Raw genomic sequence first — 19,370 nt, 5'->3', positions numbered from 1 at the left:
GCCCCTTGAGTATCGGGATGTGATAGTAAGCATCCTGAAGATCCAAGGATGTCATGAAGTCTCCTTCCTCCAGAATGCCTAGGATTTCTTGGAGCGTCACCATCCTGAACGACTGACTCTTCAGGAAAGAGTTGAGTGCTCTGAGGTCCAGGATGGGTCTCCACTTCTTTTCTTTCTTGCGTATCAGAAAGAAACGGGAGTAGAATCCTTTCTCCCTCTGAGCTGATGGAACTCGCTCGATTGCTCCCTTCCTCAACATCTCCGATATTTCCCGGAGCAGCAGCCGCAGATGTCTGTGTGGAGACCTGCGGGGAGGGGTTGCAGGCGGGATGGCGGTAAATTCTAGGGAATGGCCGAATCTGAGGAGTTGGAGCACCCAACGATCTGAGGTGATGATGCGCCAATTTTTTAGGAAATGGGTCAATTTTCCTCCAATTTGTGAAGAAGAAGATGGTAGCTGGACTGGCTGGAGTAAGCGGTCACTGGCGTCCGCCGGTGCCCCTTTTCTGGTTCTTACCCCTGAAATTAGATCTTCCGTAAGATGATTGTCGACCCTGTTGTTGCTTTTGCTAGTACTGGGTCTTATTCTGGAACGAATATGAGGACTTATTCTGGAAGGATCCTCTGTAGGAAGACTGACCTCTAGATTTGTTGCCCCGAAAGGACTGGTTCCGTGCCTGCAAGGTTCCAAGCGCTCTAGCCGTGTCCGTGTACTTTTTAATGGCTTGGAGCGCCTCGTCAATTTTATCTCCGAATAGATGCTGTCCGTCGAAGGGCATATCTAGCACCTTCGTCTGCACTTCCTGCCTGAACGATGTCGCTTTGAGCCATCCTTGGCGGCGCAGGACTGCAGCCCCAGCCAGTTGACGGAAGCCTGTCATGGCTACATCTATGGCGCAGTCGATGATCTCGGCCGCAGAAGTCTGGCCTTCGGAAAGTAGTGCCTTCACCTCATCCTGTACGGCACTCGGAAGTTCTGCTAAGTATGGGGCAATATCCTCCCAAAGTTGGCGGTTATAACGCCCTAAAAGGGCTATGGAATTGGCCACCTTGATGGTCATTGCCGAAGTGGTCGAAAACCTTTTGCCTATTGTGTCTAACTTTCTGCCCTCCTTGTCTGGTGGTGCTGACAGAGGCGAGGATGGATTTCGAGAATTTTTCTGGGCTGCTTGGGTCACGACAGAATCCGGCTTCGGGTGGCCAGTCAGGCAAGCTGGCGCCGTGGACGGTGCTTTATACTTCTTATCCAGGCGCGGAACGACCGCAGGAACTGAAGCTGGCGTCAGCATCAACTTCTTTCCCTGGTCTCAGAGGAAGTCAATGATAGGGATTGATTTGGTTGTCTTCTTCGTCTGCTCCTTAAAGTCATGGAGGAAGCATTCAGTTTCCGTCGACTCCATGACCATATGGAACCGCGTCGCAGCCCGTTCCACTAGCTTATGAAAACCACCGATATCCACAGGTGGTGAATCCGCCTGGCGCGGTTGTGGGGAAGGTGGTGAAGATGCTACATACTCCTCCTCCTCATCCTGGTCCGTTTGGTCTCCCTGGACCTCTCCTTCCTCCATCTCCTCAGCCTCCTCATCCGTTGAGTCTATCACCTGAGGTGGCGGCTCGTGGCAGACCTGCATAACCGGCCGTGATTGCCTTGGGGCTGTCGCTGGGGGGTTTGTAGCTGGCACTGGGACCCCTGTATCCTGTCTTGGTGGTTCCGGGAAACGTTGTTTGTAATCCCTGATAAGGAACTTGAGGTCCTTAACTATTGCCAGAGGGAGGCAGACCATTGGAGTGACCTCCGTGCGGACCTGTTCCTGGACGGGGCGCTCCTGCGCGCTTGAATCTTCCTGCTCCTCGTCCGTGCTTTGGCATTTGACAAACAGCTCGGAAGGGGAAGTAGCCTGTTGGAAGAACTCTTCTTCGGACTCTTCACTCTGCAGGATCTCCAGAGGTAAATTGGTTTGGACCTTGCTTGGAGATGTTGTTTCCGGGGTAATCTGTGGTCTGGAAACAGATCCTTGCACAGAAATCTCCGTGGCTTTCCGTCCCACGGACGACGACGACGTTCCCGTCGACGGCTCGGCTGTCACCAACGGCGTCCCCATCGACGATATTTTCCTCGTCGACGAAGTCCTCGTCGACGATGCGGTCGTAGACGATTCAGTCGTCGTCGATGCCTTCGTCGTCGACGCTTTCGTCGACGATGCCTTGGTCGTCGACATCTTCGTCGACATCTTCGTCGACGATGCCTTCGTCGTCGACGCGCTCGTCATCAATATCCTCGTCGTCGACTCTTCCGTCGACGGAGGGCTCCTCATCGACGAGGTCCTCGACGGGACTATCTTCGTCGTCGACGATGATTTAGACGACGGTTTTAAGAGTATAATAGACGAGATAGGGGTACCTGCAGACGATGATGATGGAGTCGTCGTCGTCGACGAGCGGGCCGACGCCGCTGTGGACGTGGACACTGTCGTCGTTGCTGTGGAGACATGTCCTGATGGCCTTTTTTGCGCAGAGGATGGTGTCGCAATTTTTGAGGCCGACAGAGTAGGCTTCTTGAAAGTGAGAGAGACTTTGTCAGACACTGAAGATTTCGAAGATCTTGCCTCTGAAGACTTCTTGTGCGTCTTCTTAGGAGGAGCGTCTGAGGGGCCAGGAGATGTCACTCTCGGCCTCTTCAGGGAGACTTCAGAGGCTCCGGAAAAGCTCGCCTCTGAGGACACCACACTGTCTTTGTCCTTGAGCCTGTCCAGCCAGATAAGCAGGCGGCCCTCCCTGTCTCTCAAGGTCTTATGTGGAAAAGACCTACATATTTTACAGTCCTTAGGGACGTGGTCCGGATAAAGGCAATACAAGCATAGTTCATGCTTGTCGTCCACATGAAGCCTCTTCTTCCCACATGAAGAGCAAGCCCTGAAAAGGGCTTTCTTCTGGGAGTCAGACATGCCAGGAGTTGTAGATGAAATAAACACTCACTGCAGCAAAAAGAGGCCTGAAGTAGTCAGCGTTGAAATCCTGAAGAAGAAAGTCACCAAAAACCGTGAATAATCTGGTTTGGAAGAAATCCTGAGGAGAACTCAGGCTGGAGACTCCCTAGCACAACGTGCGGTAGAAAATCTGAGGGACTGAGGCTCCTGCCAGGAAGGTTCTAGAGGGAGGTGATAGCTGATTGGCTGGCTCTAGGAGTTTGGTCCTTTTTACATAAGGACTATGATAGGCGGCTAAGGGGAGGCCCTTAGGCCTATTTTTCTCTATGTATGTCTATAGGACATTACTTTTTTATGTACCGGAGGCTCCCGTCTCGACGACGGGGAATGATTCAGGCATGTGAATCTATGAAAGACACCCCTAATACTGGATAATAAGACGAGACAGGAGAAGAGAGAGAGCCTATCCACACAGGTTAGGGAATCGGAAACTATACATCAGAGGACCAGAACTCCCAGGGTGTGACGACAACTATCAGCAGTCTGTGCCCAATTAGCTGCACTGGACCTGGATAGAGCGGAATACACAGCCCTCAGACTGCGACACTCCTTTTATGTAGAGGGGAAATAAATGTGGGTGGCTACTAGCAAATAGACTCTGAGAGACCCGGCACCACCAGAGTATTCAGACTATTACTGACACGCAGGGAGATCGGGTGACGGAGGATGCACCAATAGCAGAGGCGTTCAGAGATTTCTATGAACAGCTTTATTCCAGACAAATACTGGACGAGACAGATAGCACTAAGTAACTCCACAACATAGGAACACCTAGACTGACCTTGGACCAGACGGCGTACCTGGAGGAGGAGATGTGTATTGAGGAAGTGATCTCTACCATATCCCGGTTAAAACTTGCCAAATCACCTGGCCCTGACGGCTTTACAGCCGCTTTTTATAAATCTTTTTGCTCTTGATTGCTCTCATATTGACTAGGCTTTTTAATTCCTTTTCAACGCCAGGCTACATCCCAGCCTCTACGCTAGAGGTTGTGATTACGGTCATCCACAAACCAGGTAAAAACAAAAAGTGCAGCGCATACCGGCCCATTTCATGGCTTAATATAGACCTACAGCTCTTCACAAGTATTCTGGCGCAAAGGCTGGGTTGCTATATGCCTGCTCTGATTGACCCCGATCAAGCGGGCTTTATTCCCCAGAGGCAGACCAGTGACAATACCAGGAGGGTCTTTCACATAGTGGATAAGGCCTCCAGATTCCCGGGAAGTTACATGATGATGACAATAGATGATGAAAAAGCATTCGATAGGGTACACTGGCCCTATCAGGAACAAGTCTTGTTGCACTTTGGACTTGGGGAACGATTCCGCACCCAGATTTTAAATAGTTACCACTTTCCTTTGGCCACTATAAGAGTCAATGGCCATCAGTCAGCTCCGCTCCAGATATCCCAAGGTACGCGGCAGGGGTGTCCTTTGTAAGCCCTATTATTTGCACTATAAATGGAGCCGCTGGCCCATTGAGTATGGACAAACCCACAGATTCTAGCAGTCCCATTTGGGGGTGACAACCATACCATAAGCCTCTACGCAGATGACGCCCTAGTGACCCTTAAGGAACCTGACACGTCACAAGGGGCATTCCTTATAGAATTGGAAGACTTTGGCAGGGCATCAGGGTTTAAAGTAAACGTAGAAAAGTCGGTGGCCCTTAACCTCTCTCTCCCTTCCCAGATAGTGGAACAACTCAAGAGAAAATATCCATTTCATTGGTCCCGATACAATTTCCTACCAGGAAATCCAAATAGCCGCGTTCACGCACACTACAGATGCAGCTAATTATACCAACCTACTTAGGCAAGTGTGTTCCGACATAAGTAGGTGAAAGCACCACTTGATCTCGTGGCTGGGCAGAATAGCTGCCATTAAGATGACGGTCCTCCCCAAAATATTGTTTTTGTTCCAGACGCTTCCATTGCACCCCCCATCAGGCACGCTCCCTAAACTACAAGCAAAGATCATGCAATTCATATGGCAGAGTCGTAAACCTAGGATGAAAAAGAGCCTTAGCGGTCTACCACCGGGCGAGGGAGGGCTGGGAATCCCGGACCTCCAGATGTACTATCACCCTGCACAGTTAAGGCATTTAGTGGAATGGAATCAGGCAGAATCGGGGAAACACTGGGTCTTTCAAGACAGGACGGTGGCAGGTACATCCCTGATGAAAATCCCCCTTTTAAAGCAAGGCCAGAGAACGCGGAGCCTCTATGTGTCTGATGTCACACAGACAACAATGACGACATGGGATCAGACCTGCATTAAGCATAACCTCACGACCTTCCCTTCGCCCCCGACCCCACTGTTTGACAACCCAGACTTTGAACCCGGAGCCGGGGAGACAAAGTTTATGGCATGGCACCAATCACATTGCCGTGCTATGGGACACTTTTTTGACGTGGAGGGTATACTCTTGTTTCCACAAATCAAAGCAGACTTTGGCATACAGGAAACAGAGCGCCTAAAATACTTGCAGCTTCAACACTGGGTTCTACAGCCCCATAATAGAACCGCAGCAAGTCGCCATATCACCCTCTACGAGCAAAGGCTGCTGTCAAAGTCCGCAGATAAGAGAATATTCTCCGACTTATACAAGATGTTGCTCATGCATAACACACACATACAACGCAGGACGGGGTCGATGGGAACAAGATATAGAGAGATCCATTAGTAACAAGGAGTGAGAAGGCATATGTTATAGAGCACGTCACACAGCTAGCAACATGGCTCTGACAGACACACTCATGAAAGTGATTACTTATTGGTATTACACACCGGAGAGAGTACACAAGATCAACCCGTCAGCTAGCAAGGACTGTTGAAGAAACTGAGGCACAATAGGCTCATTGATACATTTATTATGGTAATGTCCTCTAATCCAAAACTACTGGACCCAAGTACTAGATGACATTGACAAACACCTTAAAACTCAGCTACTCAGATTCCCAGCGCACATTTTTCTAGGAGTACCTGACCCATTGGCATACCCACTAAAGTCCAGGAGGGGGTGCTTGATAGGCATAGCATTAGGGGCGGCCATGCAGAACATACTTACACACTGGGGGACCCATCAAACTCCTACGTACACGGGCTGGTTAACCCGCCTATGGCATGTCCTGAGAATAGAAAAAATAACACTTGCCGGTAAGGGTGCAGACTTTCGTGAAATTTGGCCCCCCTTTCTGTTTTTACTGACGCACGAGTTCCGGGAACTCGCATGTCCAAAATACCTACGCTTTTTACAGCTGCCAGAGAACAGGATGCCTCTAGCCCAGGAACCATGCTGAGGTATAGCTAATTGGAACTTGCATAGCTCCACGTAGGGTTGAATGGAGGGTGGGTGGGAGTGGGTGGGGCTTTGTTCTTTCTTGTTGTTTATATTGCATGTTTGACTTGACAATTAGGCTCTGCGTAGCCCATCATTGAGCGTGGCCGCCTGTCGGCATTCTTCTTAACCTCTTTTCTTTTGTGCCTTATCTCCATTCGCCACTTTTTTTAAAAACAATAAAATAGATTCAAACCACAAAATTCTCTAGCGCAGAGTACGCTTTGTTGCCAAATAGAAGAGTTCCACTGAATGGCATGTCCATCAGGGATGCCTGGGCACCATCTGAAAAACTCATGGATTTCATCCAGGCGTGGTATCAAAGCACTACACTGGTACTGACCGCCCGGTCCAAGCATTTAGTAGTGTCTAGTCATCAACGGATGATGGAAATCGCCGCATCCTGTTCATTTGGATAATTTGTACCAGGTTATCTCTATATTCATCTGGGACAGTTGGCATGATCTCTCCAAGTCCCATAATGCATGAGAGTACGTCTGGGGAGACAACTGACAATGACTGAGCTTAAGGCCAGGTTTGTTTCCCTAGAGCTTCTATTCATTTGGACTTCCCAATCGAAGGTGTAGTGGAGAATGAACTGAGGTTAAGTCTATCAGTGGATGCTTGGACCACCAAGCTTTCTGACATAGGATGTTGGTTCAGGAGGGCAGGGTCTATGCCTTCTACCCACTGGACTAGATACCAACGGGCAAGAAGAGGGTTCTGCTTTGTTGAACAGCAAGAGTGGTTCTGAAGAAGTCTGCACAGGCTTCAGGACTTCTGTGAGCAATTTATTTTTTACTTCTACAGTAGGCAATTGAAGATCAGGGACTTCTACAGTAGTTTAAATGTCTGCTGCAAAAGAGGCAGATTCTTCAGTAGATGGGTGAGGGGAAAAATCTGTCTGATTTCTGGGGAAACATCTAGCCCCCTGGCCTCTTGAAGGTTCATATAAAGAAGGTCATTATCATAAAACGAATGTTCCGGGGGGCGTGGCCTGAGGCATCAAGATGGCAGTCGTACTCTCAGAGTGCTCCGGACCCATCCGTCATCCACCTCGCCTCCTGCTAGCATTGGCACCCATACTTGATCCCTACCTGTTTGAAGAGGAGCCCCGGAACAGTGGCGCTGATCTCCTGTGCCCATATTGCATATTGCTGGTGTGGGGCTCCTGAGGCCGTTCGGAGCCCACAGCCTGCAGCGGCCTGCCTTTCCTGCTGTGGCGCTGTCCTGCCGGCAGCGCTGTGGTACCTCTCGTGTGTCGTGCGAGCGGGGGCTGTGTGACCTGCGGTGGCCGGGCCCGCCAAGGCTGGGTATGATGTCCTGGCCTTGGGTGGGTGCCCGTGATCGGCAGGCGGGATCGGCCCGGAGGTGCTCCGGGAGCCCCGCCGCCCGTGGAGCTGGTGGTGGCGGCCTCGGGGCCTAACATCCTACGTCCTCTGTCGTTCGGCCAGCGAATCGGCTGGTACCCATCGAGCAAATACCAATGGCGGTGAGGAGTGCCTGTGGGTCACTCTGCCAGGCTGGACCTCCTGCTGTGAGCCTAATTGGCAGATTCTTCCGCTGAGTGGGGCGGGGACCGGCTGTCTGATCGGGCAGCGGCACATGTGAGAAACGCGTGCCCCCCCTCCGTTCCCCGCTTTGAAGCTGAATCGAGGGCCGGTGTGCTTTGGCTCGCTGCAGGGGCCTTCTCCAGCCGGCCCCGCTGTATGGAGGGCGGCGAGGCCTGCATCGGGCCTGCTGTGTCTGCTGGGCCCTCTTTCTCCCTGATCCTGTGGTGGATCCTACCAAGCCGACCTCCTGCCAGGACTGTCAGTGGTGCCATCTTCAGGTGAGTGGGGCGGGGGACCAGCTGTCTCATCGGCGCGCATGGGGGAAACGTGTGCCCCTCCTCCCCCTTTCTCTCCCGCTCCGAGGCTGACCTGGGGGCCGGTGTGCTCTGGTGCGCCGCAGGGGTTTTCCTCCCATCTGGACTGTGGTGTGGGGGTCCGTGGGGCCTGGACCACGACCTGCTGTGTCGGTGGGGCTGGGCCTACCATACCCTTGTACCCCGGGGCCCGTCCTTGATGAGCAAGGGACTTTGGCCATCTTGTCGGGTGGCGGGTTGGTCCCTGGGCGCAGGGTCTGGATCACTTGGCTCAGTTATCGGCTGGATGCCAACGTGTGGCCAAGGCCTTCACCCAACTTCATTGCTGAGGGGAAACCTGAGGGACTGGTGGGCCTGACTTGACCTCGTCCTTGCGACCCAGTGCTCCATATCCACGGGTGGGTAACTTCGGCCACCATATCGGCGCCCCCCGGGCACGCGTTCAAAACTACCTGGTCGGTCTATTGGCGGCGGCCTCCTCCTGACTGTGAAACCCCTGCTGCCCCGGCGACACACTTGCGGTGCGGGGGAGCCATAACCTGCGGTGGACCACCCTGCGGCTTTGGAGCCGGGTCCTTGTGTCCCGGAGCCCTGCCAGGGGCTGTTACTCTGTTGGTCTCCCACTGCCTCCGGACGTGCGGATTGCCCTACCGGTGCCTCAAGTCTCCGTTAGGCTGGGTCCCCTAGCGGCCTGCTCTCCATGCGGTCCCATCGTATCTACCTGAATATCTCTTGCTCCAGTGGGTTCTTGGCCCTCGCGCAGAACTTCTGTGATCACTGGTTCCCCCCACACCTGGTCCTTGAAACCCAGGCAACGACTGGAACTATCGTCAGCTATGGGGAGGGAAAGGGCCCCTTAATCCACGCTGGCGAAAATTGACCTGTTCACCACCTCTGATCAGGATCCCAATGGGAGGGCGGCTCGGGGGTCCTCCCCCCTCCCCAAGACAGGATCTTGACACCATTCTTCAGGCTATTAGTATCTCGAAAGCGTCTGTTGAGGGGAAGATTGTGGAGATCAAGGTGGACGTGTCCCTCCTCCAGCAAGATCTTCGCAACCCCACTGCGCGGCTGACAGAAGCAGAGTTCCGCATATCCCCAGCGGAGGATGACATCTCGCAACTGAAGGAACAGGTTCGTACTCATACCAGGGAACTCCATCGGCGTGCCGAAGATGCTGAGAACCACGCACGCCGTTACAACCTCCGCTTGGTGGGGTTTCCCGAAGGGGCTGAGACGGGCCAGGTGGCCACCTTCGTCGAGGCCTAGTTTACATCCTGGATGCCTAAAGACACCCTCTCGTCATGGTTTGTGGTCAAGAGAGCTCACAGATCCTTTGCACCTAAGCCACCCCCGGGAGCTCCACCTCGCCCCATCATCCTGAAAGTTCTTAACTTCAAAGATCGGGATGCCATCTTGCAGGCGGCACGTGCTACAGGTCCCCTCAAGTTCCAAAACCATACCATTATGGTTTTCCCGGACTACACTAGGGAGGTGCAAGAACTCTGGCGCTCCTACACAGACGTTCTAAAGATGCTGCGTGCCCTGGGCCTACAGTACCAGCTACAGTTCCCTGCTCGCCTTCGCGTCATCTTCCAGAACAAGACGTTCTGGAACAAGTTCTTTGATTCACCCCAGGCAGCGTGGACATGGCTGACGGAGGAACGTGATCCATCTCCGGGTCCCACGGACTCCCAACCCAAGGGGACTCCGGGACGTCAGCGCCAACGCCACACGCAATCTCGTAGGGGACGCCAATCTCAGGCAGCAGCACCCAGATCTTCGAGCGTGGCGGCTTATGGACCTCAGACCTCTTCCAGCCGATCGGGCTCTCTGCCCCGCCACAGGCACCGTTCTACCGAGGATTTACCCGGACCATCCTCATCGCCAGCCAAGGTGGGCTCACCCAGACTAGATTCTGATCTTTCTCGTACTCCTACTCTTTGAGGGCCTGCTGGACCAGGTACGATGCCCATCAGCCGCCGGGGCGGGATGCTCCCCCGGTGGGGTTCCTTGACACTGGTAGACTTTCGAGTTCAATTATCTTTTAATGCCGATCAATTGCTTATCTGTCCTTCTGGAGGGGTCCTCCACGCAACCAATCCGAGCATTGTAGTTTGGTACTGTTAAAATGGGGGGGTCGACAGATGATGCTTCCGTTCTCGAAGTGTAGGGTGGGGGGGAGGTTTGGGATGGTTTTTTCCCTATGTTGTTCTTTTTGTTTTGTTATTTCAGCTACCACGGATTGACACCTGCTTCCTCTCCAAGGGCTAGATATGTCCTCACTGCAAGCGACTACCCATACATTTGCGGGCTCCCACGCACACTCACGCACCCCAGTAGGCTTACACGTCCCAGACCCAGGTACCGCCTGCAATGACCGATATTACTGCGCCTAGGGGGTCTCTCCATGTTCTGTCATGGGACGTCAATGGTCTCTTGAACCGGCTTAAACGCACGGCGGTCCTGTGCTACGCGCAACGCCTCCACATAGACATTCTCATGGTTCACGAAAAGCACCTCCTGGGTAATTGTTGTCCCTTTCTGGCCCGCTACGGGTACGATAGAGTTTGGCACTCCGGCTTCTCCAGGGGCTCCCTTGGGGTGGCTATCCACATGAAGTGCACTCTGCCCTTTGTCCTCTCCCAGGTGTACCATGACCCTAAAGGCTCATCCGTGGTAGTTTGTGGCTCATTGGCTGGCTTCCCCCTCAACCTCATGTCTATGTATGCCCGAACTCGATGCTCACTCCCACACTTACACATACCGTGGCCCTGCTGAACACTCTGCCTCTGGGCACCACCATTTTTGGGGGCGATTTTACCCTGGGGAGGGTTGCTCGGTTTAAAATGATGATCCTCCCCAGATTCCTTTACGTCCTTCAAAATGCCCCCCTCTGCTTTCCAAGGACCTGGTTCCGGGAGCTAGACAGTCTAGCTACCAAATTTCTCTGGAGCGGGGGGGGAGGGCACGCCTGGCTTTGTCTGCATGTCGGATCCCCTCCTTCGACGGGGGTATGGGGATGACGCACTTGTATCTCTATTTCTTGGCAGCGCGTCGCCTGGTGGTCCACGACTGGTTCAATGGGGGCTGGTCCGACCCGGCCTACCGGCTTGAGCTGAGTGAGCTGAGATTACCCAAAGTCAGGCTATGTTGTACGGGGGGTCCATTCCATTTCAACTACCTGATGTGACGCGCTCTGTGTTTTTGGCCTGGCGGGCCTCGCTACGCCACACTGGCTGGACGTGTAAGCTGACCCATTGTACACCCCTCTGGCACAGGGCTTGGCTCCAGGAGGTTAGTGGGCTGAGGAGGTTTAAATCATGGGATCTCATCAGCATCTCACAACTGGGAGACGTGTGGGCTAAAGGCCATATGCTCTCCTTTCAGGAACTTAAAGCCTGCTATTCCCTGCATCCATCCCAATTCTATAAGTATTTACAGCTGCGGCATGCCCTCCAAGCACATATCAATGGTGACACGAGGCTCCCGGAGAACAGCCCTACCGAGGCGCAGACTATGTTGGGGGACCTAGGCAAGCGGGGCATTTCCCGCATATATTGCACTTTAGTCAACAACACCCCACCTCACTGGACAAGTTGAGGGACCAATGGGTAGAATGGGTGGGCCCCCTGGATGAGGCGGACTGGCGCAACGCCCTCATGGCACCCAAGACACTCACCGCCTCTGTCAAACTTAAGTTGATCCAACAATACTACTTACACGCTGCTTACCTCACTCCCCTGCACCTCCACCAGGCGGGCCTGCGCCCAGACGCGTCATGCATGAAATGTGGCCATGTCCCGGCCGATTTTTTCCATGTGGTCTGGTCATGTCCCTGCCTGAAGCGATTTTGGGGGGCCATTGAGGAGGAGCTCACGGAGGTCCTGGGGTGGAGGTTCCCCATGACCCACGTCATTCACTATTGGGGATCACGGATGAGCTGGACGGGTCCAGAAATGAAAAGATATTTTTTAATACAGCCATGTGTGTAGCCAAGCGTGACATAGTGGCGGCATGGCAATGTCCTGATCCGCCCGACCTTGGGAAGTGGCAAAACGGGGTGGACTGGTGAGCGACCCATGAAAAAGCCCTTTATGTGGCAAGAGGATGTCCCAAGAAATACCGTAAGGTGTGGGGGAAGTGGCTGGGTACTGTGGAGGGTTCGGATTGAATCGCTCTCTGACTTTGCTTGTGTTTATCTTATGGGGTGAAACTGTGGGATGCTATGCTCTCAAGAATGTAATTGATTTATTGTCCTCCATGCTTTTGCTGATTTGTTCTGTTCCAAAACAATACATTTGAATATGAAAAACCAAAAACTGATGTTCCTTTGTTTCATCCTGATTGTCATTGAGACACTGTTGACTATGATCTGAATCCGAGTGAAATAGATGCTGAATAGAATGTCTATTTGGGGTTAATGGTAAAGTTCTGTTCAAGTCTGAGAGGGGTCGTGCTGTTGATTGAGGCAACGTTTGGGGGGGGACTCAACTTCGCCCGAGGTCATGTCAGGATTTGGTTCTGAGTCCACTAGCACAATGTTTTGTTCCTCCAGCATCCGCGGCTTCCGGGCCGATGTCGACACAGGGGGAAGCAGCATGAATTGCGGTGTCAGAGTTGGAGCTGGGATGCATGACGGCCGTGGAGAAGGGACAGGCCCCGCTGCATGGTCAAGTGGCACCGGCAGCGTCGCTCAGCCAGTGGTACCTCGATTGGAGGACTCCTTGGATCCATTGGACATGTAGGTGCAACAGAGGGATCTTGTAAGCTACCAAAGATAATCAATATGGCCTCCTTGAAGGCACTGATCTGTTACGGCATCACTGATGGCCCCAGAACGATTGTTTATGTCCCTTCTTCTCCTTTCCTCAGAGAATGTTGGCAATTTGTGCCTTTGCACAGTCTCAAGTGTATTTAGGTAAATCACTCTACCCAAGAAGAGTACAGCCAAGGTTCAAATCATCAAGACAGCTGCTGACTGAACCTAATTATAGTTCAAGAAATATGATCAAGTCTATGGCTTTTTATGTCAGAGACATGATCAAATTTATACAGTGGCTCTCTATCTTCAAACACATTTATTTTATAGCTGCTTGTAATTGTAAATGTATTTATATCGCTTCCGACCCCTGACAAAGCATTGACGTTCTTTTTCAGTGAGTAGCACACTACTACCAAACCCAAAATGAGTAGTTAGTAAATATTTTTTTTTGGGTGGGGGGGGGGGGGGGTTGTGTTAGGTTTGTGCGCTTGATTTCATGCATGTTTAGTAGAGTTTGGAGTAGGGATAGAATAACAGGATTGAGAATGAAAAAGGAGAGATTGGAGTAGGGATAGAATGACAGTAATGGATTTTTAAAGGGAAAGTAGTAAGATTACATTGTGTATCACACCTACCACACACAAAGCCCCCAATAAACTATGCAACACACTCACCAAATATGACCTGCAGAAACGTGTAAGGTCCATGATTCAAGTTGGTGCTTGAAGACTTGAAATATAGACATTAAGCAGTTTTACCTTTCCTCTGTAAAGTGCCTGGGTGAATTCCATGCCTATATTGTTCCATCAACCACTACATGTTCAATTGCTGAAAATAATGTAAACTTGACTCTTTGTAACTGTGGTTGCGCTTGAGTGACTGTTTTTGTAAATTACCTTTATACCACCTAGAGATCCTGTTAGGGTGAATGACTGTGCTGTTAAAATACCTCATAAATAAAAATGTCAATAAATAATTAAAGCCAACCCACACAGTACCTTATCCTTCTTGAGACGCACAAATGCTTCCTGATGAAAAATTGCCTGGTTCTTGATCAACAGCTGTGCCTCCCGCTCTACCTGCACCAGCTTCTGCTCCAGCAGTTCCTTTTCCCCCCTCATGGTGGTCTCCTGCACATCCAGCTCATTTCGAGACCTTTCAAGATCCACTGTCAGATAGATACACAGTTGTGAGAAACAAAGACTGGCGTGAATGCTGCATTGCAAGAAAATTGTACTTACTGGAACTACAGTTCTCCAGTGTGGATCTGTTTCATAGAGTTGCCTACATTCATTATTCCTGGTAATATGATGAGGAGTCCTCTGTAGCAAAGTTAAGTAGCAGTGACAACAAAACACTAATTTTAAAATAGGAAACCACATCAGATTTAATAGCTTGTCCACCACATTGTCTAAACCAAAGGTAAGGAGATGGAGGATTCAAGTTCCACTCTCAAGTTAAGCTTCCAGTTTTAGATTTTCTAAGCAACCGCAAAAGAAATAACTAAATGAGCCTTCAAAAAACACAGGAAGGAGGAGGATCACATGTGTATCTATGAAATATTCCAAATCTGAAGAACTATAAGTACAGTCAACTAACTTCATACCCACCAATGGTTTTCTTATAGATTCATATGCTTGAATTAGGACTGAAAAACAGGACATATAGTATAATAGTTAAAGGCCAGAACAAAGCTCATCTTATTTGAAAATGCTGTGGATCACATCCCACTGCCATCCTTATTTCAACTGCACACCCAGGCAGTAGGGTCTGGCAAACTTGTATGCCTTAGCCCAGGCTGCTACTTTGTAAATGTCCATCAGGTGCACATCTGCAAAAGGAGCCCCTGTAGTCTCTCTTGCCATTGATGGTATGTGTGGTCTCTTTGCTTTATAAATGTGTTGCAGCTTTTTCACGATGTACCATAATGGTAGTCAATATTCAGGAAACCAAGATGTATTTAACCAGTGCCTACCATTCAAATGGGTCAGCAAATGAGACAAATAACTGGCCAAATTTAAGGAAGTCATTAAATGTATGTTAGAAATGAAGAGCACAATTATGTAAAAACATATTTCTTCTTTATTCTTACTCAGTAGCCTTACACATTACTTGAAGAACCATAATAAACACCTTTCCTTTTCATGACCTTGCTCCTGATACACTGGGCGCTACATCAGTCTGGCGCTGGCTACCTCAGAGCAAGGATCTCCATCTATGCTCCATCCAGGCATCTGCGTTCAGCCAACCTCTTCCTGGCCAAAATCCAAAGAATTATGCGGTCCAGAATGGGGGGCAAGTCCTATTCATTCTTAGGACCTTCAACATGGAACAAACTCCCTTTGGAGTTATGAAGCATTTGAGCTACCTTCCAGTTTCAGAAGACATGGCTTTTTTAGCATGATTAGTGGTTATCTCTTTCAGTCAGTTATCACCGAGGTGCAGAGCACAAGGAGACTCCTTGGAGGACCAGAGCGCTTTAAAAGATGCTCTTTACATTACATTACATTTCCAGAACCACAACTCCCATGGGGAAACAACCTTAACAATGCGGTCATTACATTGCGTTACCTTTACAACGCGGTCGTTATAACGACCGCGTTGTTACATCGCAGTACATTACAACGCAAGTCGTTACAACGATTTGCTCTAGATGGCGCTCTAAACTAAGGAATAGTGTATTTTACTATTCCAACACCTTCCCTTCTGTTGCACACACTGAAGTTGGAATAGTAAATTATACTATCCCTAAGTCCAGCGCCTCATCTAGAGCAAGGCGTTGTAACGACCGCATTGTAACCGCATGCGTTGTAAACACATGCGATGTTATGGTATATATTCCTCCCATGTGTCTGAAAAACACAGAACTAGACTCCTCAACTACAAGGAGGACTTCAGTCCAGACGGATAAACTCCCAGGAAATCCAGCACACCCTCTTCCCTGCTCAGCTATCTGTTGAGTGCTTTTCATTGGAGCTTACTTATATCCCTGATTGGGGTATAGGCCTGGCAGGTTTTGTGAGGATTGTGGCTGGGTACTGATCACCAGCACATACTAGTCTTGCTATTCGCTAGAACTTGGTGCCATTGCTGGTCTTCTCCCCTGCCCAAACTAAGTTCAGCATGGGGTCTGGTTATGTTCCTCAACAGTAAGCACAGGCAGGGCATGCCACCAAATGGACTGTAGAAATCTTGCCCCTGGCAGGCAGAGATGTGGAGCCTACTGGAAGTGAAGGGATTGGTAGGTAGGGGATTTAGAGTGCAATACCGCAGCCTGAACGTGGAGCAGCGTAAGCCCCATTAGTGGTACTGCCGACCCAGATTTCGACTCCGTTTACTCTTTTGGCCTCCATACTAGGGTGATCACCTGGCAAGAAGGCAACAGTAAAAATTCAGGACAAAGGGTAAAAATTCTGAACAAACCCAAGACAAATGGTCATTTTTACAGACACAGCTGAGGAAGATGTACAGTTATAAAATAGGCAGCTGACTGAAGTAAAAGTCAAAATAGGGTTATGTTCCTTAGTTGTATTTAACAATGAAAAAACTGGCACACATATACACTCCAAGCAGAATTTGACAGCTGACCATGAACGATAGTGCCAGCAGCATCTCTGTGTTACTGAACGTACAGTTAAGAGTTCACAGGCAGTAACACTACTAGAGAGTGTGAAACTGAGAAAGAAATGATGGTGATAAAGGAGGAGAGAAGCATATATACAGAGATGGAGAGACAGAATATTGGAACAGTGAGAGTAAACAAGTGAGAGAAGAGGAAAGCAACCGAGGGTTGGCCAACTGAGCGAGAGAAAGAATAGAAGGTGAAAGAGAGAAAAGATAAAGATGGGGCAGAGAAAGGATTGAAACAGATATACAAATGCTGAGGATGACGGGGAGAAGGTTAAAAAGAGAAAAAGGTATGGGGCATATAAAGGCAAGGTAGAAGGAACAGAGAGAAAGCATGTGGAGAGAGAGAGGCAGAGACAAATGGAATTGATAGGGAGATTGGGGAATAGATAGAGAAAAGGAAAAAGAACGGGAAAGCGGTTGAAGAGGGTGTGAACAGACATTATGTAATGGTTCGCTTTGTAACCTGCATGTCAGAGCTTTCACTCCAAATATTATACTTTTCTAGGGGAGCTGAGAGGGATAGTGCGGATTTTGCTGATATATGCACAGAACTCGGATTGAGAGTCCTGCACAGACGTCAAAGAGGGCAGTATCTACTGGGAACAACATTCCCAAGCTCTCTTAGTTTTACTTAAATAGACTCCAAAACGTTTGATAAAAAAACAACCCCTGCTGAATGGTTAACCCTGATCTTGGGTTGCCTCAGGCTGAAAAGGAAAGAGGCTCTCCTGTGCTGTGAAGAGGAGGGACAGACTGTTAAAGAAGAAACAGGCCTTCTTTCAAGGGTGCCTGTTATCTGTAAAAAAAAAATAATGTATGCAATGAGTTAATCAGCAAGTCTAAAAGGTGCTGGGGAACATGTCTTATACAGTGTGAAGCTTACCAGACAGTCAAAAACTTACAGGAGGTTTGCCTCCTTCTTATTCAATGGCTTACTTTATCACAGCGTGTCCATCTTGTGTCTGTCCCTCCCTTGGAGAAAAGCCTGCTTACCATTTCTCTTAAAAGCTAGTTTCTATTCTTCCACTGATCGCTTTTAGGGAAAAGGTTTCTTTTTCGGTTAAGCACTCCATAAGAGTGCATATGTTTTCAACTCTCTCCTTCTCACCCCTGTGTTCTCACCCCAAATGCCCACACCTGCACTTCTCTCTTGTGAACTTCTCCCCCACCCTCCTCGCGCTCAGTGTTGTTGTCTGCCCCTGCTTGTGATGCTGTCACTTTTGGGTGCTTCTCCCCCTTGTGTTCCATGTTCTTCTCTCCTCCATTGCCCTGTGTTGTGTTTTTCACCTCTTGTGTGCTTCTTCCCTGGCTCCCAGTGTTGCTCACTCCTCTGTGATGCTTCCACTTCATTATCCCCATGCTCTCCTCCATTTCACCAACCACCTAAAATCCTTTTATAGACACCCTAAAAAAGTGGCTCACATATGCGGATTGCAACCTTTCATGAAGCATTGCTTGGTTAGTAACATGTGATTAATTTGGGAGAGTTTTGTGGTGAATAAACCCTTTTATAATCTTTAGGCCAGTAACATTGGATAGGAACGAACGCTTCATTTTCCACTGCATCTCACCTTCTGGCCTACTGGCACTCATCTGCAGGTCCATAAATCTCATTTTGCCGTTGTTCACCTCCCTGTGTCTTCTCTTAAGTCTAGAAGCTCCTGTTCATTCATGGGGAGTCCCACTGTCCACTGACATACTAGTCCCCAGAGGGTTATGTTCACCCATAGGTCTGTATTCTATTCACTTACTCATCGTGAATTGTTCTAAAACTACCCACTCATCCTCGGAACACTAAACTATTTTCCTCTCTCTAGTCCTCTAAGACTCTTGCTCAGAGACACATCGCTGAGCATTGTGCTCACACAAAGAACCCAAGAGGCATCTGCTAAATTTTAGGTTTCCTTGCAATCCTGTTCACTACCTGGTGTCTTGGAATTCTGCTCAACAATATTTGCACTTAGATCCCTGTTCACCGTTATGCCCTGTATCTCTTGATCAATCGTACCTAGAAGCTCCTGCTTACCCTCAGGTCTACCATATCTGCCATGAGATTCCCTGATGCTTTTGTTTTCTCCTAGCTCTCCTGGTGCTCTACACACACAAAACACCTGAGGTTCCCACTCATCACTAGAATTCCAAAGCTCCTGTTGACCATCAAGTCCCAAAGGCTCAATCTTAGGTTGCCAGTCAATACCATGCTCAGTTTAGGTCCTCAAGGCTTCAGCTTACACTCAAGCCTTAAAAGCTGTGGCCTCAATCTTAGCTCCCAGTGGCTCCTGCTAACCCTTGATTCCAAAAGGCTCCTGTTCACCCTGCTTAACCTCAAGTTCTGTAACATCCTTCACTCTAAGGTTGCTGAATCTTCTCTTCGTCTTCTGCCCTGAAGCTGATGCTCATCTCCAGGTTTACCTTTCCTCACTTCCCAGGTATTGACTTAAATGTCACTTCACTGCATAAGAACACCTTCTGCTCATACTCAAATAAAGCAGCGCTGCAGTACCTCAGGCTGTTTGTCTTGTCTGAAGGGGCTGTGAGAACTTCTAGTTTCTAAACTAAATTATAATGGTGGTCGCACTCCAATGTATACTTGTGGTAACTTGATTTCTCAATTGTAAAACCTCTCTGGGTGCTGTGGGAAACCGCCTAATGATCAAAGAGGTGTAAATGAGAATTAACGTCCAAAGTCCTTCACCACTGGAAGGACATCCCCAAGCACTCCGATGCGAAACAGATTCGTCTTTAAATAAAGGTGATCATTTATTCCAAATGTTCTTGGA

At 49.6% G+C, this 19,370-nt stretch overlaps 2 protein-coding genes across 8 annotated transcripts in view; one reads left to right on the top strand and one right to left on the bottom strand.

The window, feature by feature from the left end:
* Nucleotides 1–19,370, bottom strand: part of LOC146785406 (uncharacterized) — a 2,064,968-nt gene that overhangs the window by 992,616 nt on the left and 1,052,982 nt on the right. Inside the window, exon 20 of the mRNA XM_085634420.1 lies at nt 13,959–14,128. Coding sequence (XP_085490546.1) covers nt 13,959–14,128 — 170 coding nt within the window. The remainder of the gene's footprint in view (nt 1–13,958; nt 14,129–19,370) is intronic.
* LOC146785408 (uncharacterized) overlaps nt 1–19,370 on the top strand; it is a 787,621-nt gene that overhangs the window by 205,341 nt on the left and 562,910 nt on the right. For 6 of the 7 annotated variants that reach the window (XR_014970639.1, XR_014970638.1, XM_085634425.1 and 3 more), the window contains one exon: nt 12,754–12,939. Coding sequence is in view for 4 of the 7 variants with exons in the window: in XM_085634425.1 (XP_085490551.1) it covers nt 12,754–12,939 (186 nt within the window). In the remaining 3 variants the exon portion in view is untranslated. Of the gene's footprint in view, nt 1–12,753; nt 13,946–19,370 lie in introns of those variants that run through there. The other variant, XR_014970636.1, reaches the window with a different exon arrangement.

The sequence above is a fragment of the Triturus cristatus genome, chromosome 11 (assembly GCF_964204655.1).
Source record: "Triturus cristatus chromosome 11, aTriCri1.1, whole genome shotgun sequence".
In the NCBI taxonomy this organism is placed as follows: domain Eukaryota; kingdom Metazoa; phylum Chordata; class Amphibia; order Caudata; family Salamandridae; genus Triturus; species Triturus cristatus.
Note: the sequence above shows the minus strand (reverse complement) of the source record. Positions and strands in the feature narration are given on the sequence as shown.